The sequence below is a fragment of the Sardina pilchardus genome, chromosome 4 (genome assembly GCF_963854185.1).
Source record: "Sardina pilchardus chromosome 4, fSarPil1.1, whole genome shotgun sequence".
NCBI classification, from domain to species: domain Eukaryota; kingdom Metazoa; phylum Chordata; class Actinopteri; order Clupeiformes; family Clupeidae; genus Sardina; species Sardina pilchardus.
The window spans coordinates 26971362-26976361 of record NC_084997.1 but is presented as its reverse complement, the minus strand read 5'-3'; the positions used below and the strand labels follow the sequence as shown (position 1 = coordinate 26976361).

Below are 5000 nucleotides of genomic sequence, written 5' to 3'. Positions count from 1 at the left end.
TGTGTGTGTGTGTGTGTGTGTGTGTGCATGTGTGTGCATGTGTGTGCGCGTATGTGTACTGTACATGTAGATGTGTGTGTGTGTGTGTGCACGCACGGGCGCAAGAGAGGGAGAGAGACAGAGCGCGAGCGAGAGCGTTTGTGGTGGGTTCGCGTTCATTAGAGCCATTACTGCAGGAACACCTGTGCGGCTACAAAGCGCCCGGCGCCGTTCCTCTTCTCCTCCCTCCAACCTTCACACACAATTACCGAGCGGCCGCGTCCGCCGAACGCCGCCTCGGCTTTTTGTCAAGGTCCGCTTTTGAATATTGATACTCCCCCATTAGCGCGCTCTTAAGAGCACTCGAGGGCTGGAAAATGCATTCTAATGCTCCTGCCAAGCCCCCTTTTTCAGAGCCGCCTCACCTCTGGACGTTCTATTTGCTTTTGTTCGAAATAATTAATCATCGGAAGGACGCGGCGAATCTTGGACTTCAGATGTAATCACTCTTCATCGTGGGCCCCCGGTCTCGCTCGCCCAGCAGCTGCTGCGGTCGCACACTTAACGGTCGAGGTGCCGCACTTAAACGGTACACATCGCCCAATAGACGGGACGGTGTGCGTTCTTCTAGGTCTAATTAAACCAATACTGTGGCCCCTTGGCTCATGCATGTAACATGAGACGAAGGCGGAGTCTGTCTAGGGCTGCATGTAGAACAGTTTTGCTGTTAAAGCAAATGAAACAGTTGCTGTGCTACTAACTGTTCCACTGGGAGAGAGGACTGCTCCCAGGACAGATGACAGTGGTGCAACGCTCAGAAAACCTCCCAAGCTAACAATGAACATATATCTGTTTCCCACCGCGCAAAGAAACGTATTTTGGATGTCCAATTGCAGGTGCTGACTGTAACGCCAGACGACATACTGTATGTCGTCTGGCGTTACAGTCTGCACCTGCAATTGGACATCCAAAATACGTAAAATACAAAATGTTTTGGACCTGTGGATGTCAATACTGGACATCAGACAAGTTGACATCCACAGGACCTCTGTATAACGTCCAAAAAAGGTCACATAGTTCTATTGATGTCCAAATGGGGTCGTGGTTAGACGTTAAAACAGCAGACATAGTTTGCACGTCGTGCTGATGTTGTCCAGAATTGGTCTTGGACCAACGGACGCAATGAAGACATCATCTGCACGTCCATCAATCATCTAATGTATAGTGGGTTGGATATCTCCTACCTGTTATCTGTTATCACAGTCTGGATAAAAATAGTCTGCACAAAAGTATGCATGTATGTACTGTATGTATGTAAGAAATGGAACATGTATGTCGTCCTTGTGTACAGTTAAGTATATTAACATGTGAGTGGTCTGAATCAGTGGGTCCTGGCTCATCTCATGAGAACATACTGGTGAGAGATTGAAGCAGTGGGCCAGAATACTGATGTAATGCTTTGGCAAGCAGCATACGCGTCTGAACCTGCGCTGGCATCCGCTCAAGCTAGCCCCTTCCTGGCTTGGCACCCACCTGCGTCCCGTGGATGATGGTCAGTCTGTTCTTGCCGTTGTAATCCACCACCTCGATGTAATCCAAGTAGGCATCGGCCCAGTACACAAGCTTTTTAACCAAGTCCAGCGTGATGGCTGTGGGCTGCTCGATCTTATAATCCACTATCCGGGTCCGGTTGGTGCCGTCCATGTTGCACCTCTCCACCTTGGCCGTGCCCCCGTAGTCCGTGAAGAAGAGCATCCTGGAGAAAAATTACAATTAGAAGAATTACAAGAGAAAGTTTTGAAACCTACCATAATTTCCTGACTATTAGCCGTGCCTTATACATTGATCTTGCAAAAAAATGATTCATCTTCAGCTTCAGCTTCAGAGGTTAAGACAAAGGGGCAGTTAATATGGTGTTACAGTAATATGCTTTTGTTTATTGCATAACTTGCATAAAACAAAACCCACCATAATTTCACAATTATTAGCTGTGGTTTATACACTGATTTTTAAAAAAAATCATAGGTTAAGACACAGGGGCAGTAAATATGGTATTACAGTTATATGGTTTTGTTTCTTGCATAAGTTGTCTAAAACACGGCCCTGTGGCTTATACACCATGTGCCTAATACACAGAAAATGTATCTGCATCTTTGACGCGTTCCCACATAACCAGTAGTAACCCATAGAGCAGGATGTTTGTGGTATCCTGGTATACAGTAAAACTGTTCTGCTTCATTGCTAGTCATCTCTTCATCGCAATGCTAAGACTACCATTCACATGCAATCAATATTCCAATATAATGAAAGGGAGACCTTGGGAAAATGGAGACCTCATATTGACATACAGAATTAAAATGTCTCCTTCCTACTGTGGGGCATATTGCAAGCTCTGTCATGCAACCATATAGCTAGACTGACAACCTGAGAATGGCTTTGAGAGCAGAACAACGACGACCACCCCCCACACCCCAACCACACACACACACACACACACACACACACACACACACACACACACACACACACACACACACACACACACACACACACACACACACACACACACACACACACACACAAGATATGACTCAATGACGCTATTGTGGACACAATACTGCGATTTATTTGAGATTTCGGACTGTAGTAGCGGCGGCAGCAACAGCTGTGAAAATTCTGCGACTCATCGCAGGAGGCAGACTGAATCAGAAATAAACAAATAAAGGGGACCACTGCGGCGGAACTCTTAAATTCACAGTCCACCAGCTCACATCTGAATCATATCCTAAGCAATCTACGCTTCTGGGGTGAAATGGGAAACTGGATTATAATCATTCCCACAACCTGACTGTGGAGAGAGTCTGACAGAAAGAGATTGTCGGTGATAAAAGCCGAGTTTCTGGACATGACGTGCCAGCGCAGTCCTCTGTTGTGATTAACAGAGAGAGCGAGAGAGAGAGAGAGAGAGAGAGAGAGAGAGAGAGAGAGAGAGAGAGAGAGAGAGAGAGAGGGAGGGAGTGAGAGAGACAGAGAGAAAATAATGAATAGATGTGCACTTGAAATGAATAAATGTCCTCCTTGACTTCTGGACTAGCTGGCTTGTATCAGGATGATGGCACAAACAACCTTCAAAAAATCTGAAAAGGCCGAGAGAACGGCAATTGGCCGCAGACGGATTCTGGCGAGGCGAGCGAAAGTGAACAACCTGAGCCTTTCACCGCACTTTAATTATTATCTTAAACAAACAGCAAGCACACACAGAGAGCAAAATAGACCAAAAAAGCTACACAAGTGTTCGTCATTTCTTTTCAAAGAGACCAAAGGAGACATTTTCTTTTGTGAGAGAATTGCAAGGATAAAAGCCAATGTGGACACAGAGAACACTCTGGTCCAATTTTTGACAACTTCTCCTCCTTTGAAATAAAAATTGTTAAATAAATTCGCCCTTGTCCATTCCCATGTTCGGCTGGAACCCAATCAGCCGAGGCTCCTCTCTCTCTCTCAGCTTCTCTCGCTCCCTATCTCCCTCAGCCTACAGCCATGGCACTCCACTCCAGCACCAAGCCAATGTCTCCCTAACAACACAATGGAGGGAGCAGAGAGAGGAGAAGAGAAGAGAAGAGGAGAGAAGAGAGGATGAAAAGAGAAGGGAAGAAAAGAGAAGAGGAGATCAGAAGAGAAGAGAGAAGAACAGAATACAAGACAATAAAAGAAAAAAAGAAGAAAAGAGTAGAGAAACAAGAAACTGGAAGAGAAGAGAATACAAGACAAGACAAGAAAAAAGAAGAGAAGCAAAACCATATGGAGAGAAAAACATCATGTTGAATGGACGACGTGGTGGACAGCATTTGGACAGCCCTGTCCAGACCATAATCGTTTGGACGCCTCCCCCCACAGCCACGGAGCGTTATCACCTCAAAACACCAGAGTCATCCAGCAGACACTGTGTGGATGCGGACAGAAAAAGGTCCCTGACACGCAGGCATGTCAGTGTCCACCAAGACCCCCTCGGTCAAGGAATGATTCAGCCTCCGTCCCCATGCGTCAATACCAGGGTGAGGTATGGGCAGACACACAGGCAGGCTGGCAGGGGAGGCTTGCATAACAGCAGGCAGAGACACAGGCAGAGAGGGAGAGGGAGAGAGGCAGGGAGAGTAGCAAACAAAGTTGAGGCGAGGAACTATGGGGAGTTAAATTGCAGTTACGCAACTCTGCAGGTCCACAAAGATTTAAGGGCTTAAAATGACTGCTGTATTAGCCTTGTTCATAATAAGGGGCTTGATAAGTGTACAGATAGAGAGGGGTGTGTGTGTGTGTGTGTGTGTGTGGCTATGAGTATGTCTGTCTGTGTGCATGTGAGTGTGTGTGCGTGTGTGTGTGGCTATGAGTATTGTATGTATGTCTGTCTGTGTGCATGTGTGTGTGTGTGTGTGTGTGTGTGTGTGTGTGTGTGTGTGTGTGTGTGTGTGTGTGTGTGTGTGTGTGTGTGTGTGTGCACATGTGTGTGATCGGCCTACAGAGTAACCCCCAGACAGCTAGTCAGCAGGAACAAAGCCCAGTCAATCCAGCAAGTCAAAAAATCAAATATCTAAAAAAAAAAAAGGATTGAGGGATAGGGTGACCTTTGACCCCTTATCATCAGCCCTGAGGGGGGGTGGGCTAAGACACACACAAATATATATATTTCTCTGTGTTTCTGAGGCACACACAGACACACACACACACACACACACACACACACACACACACACACACACACACACACACACACACACACACACACACACACACACACACAGACACCTCCACACGGCCTTGAGACAGGAGATGAGAGAGGAAGCAAAGGGGGACTGCTGAGTCAACTGTGGGCCTGTCAGCAGTCAGCCACACGTCACTGTCAAAGCCACCACCGCCAGAAAAAGATTGAAAGGTCACAAAAAGTGCTAGAGGAAAGTTATGAGAGGGGGAAGAGATAGTTTTTTCTTCTGTGGGAGGTGGAATTGCAGCGATAAATCCCTCTC

General features: G+C 46.7%; 1 protein-coding gene across 1 annotated transcript in view; it reads right to left on the bottom strand.

Moving 5' to 3' along the window:
- The window catches only part of LOC134078920 (low-density lipoprotein receptor-related protein 1B-like), a 263590-nt gene that overhangs the window by 197055 nt on the left and 61535 nt on the right, over window positions 1–5000 (bottom strand). Inside the window, 1 exon segment of the mRNA XM_062535086.1 lies at window positions 1513–1735. Coding sequence (XP_062391070.1) covers window positions 1513–1735 — 223 coding nt within the window.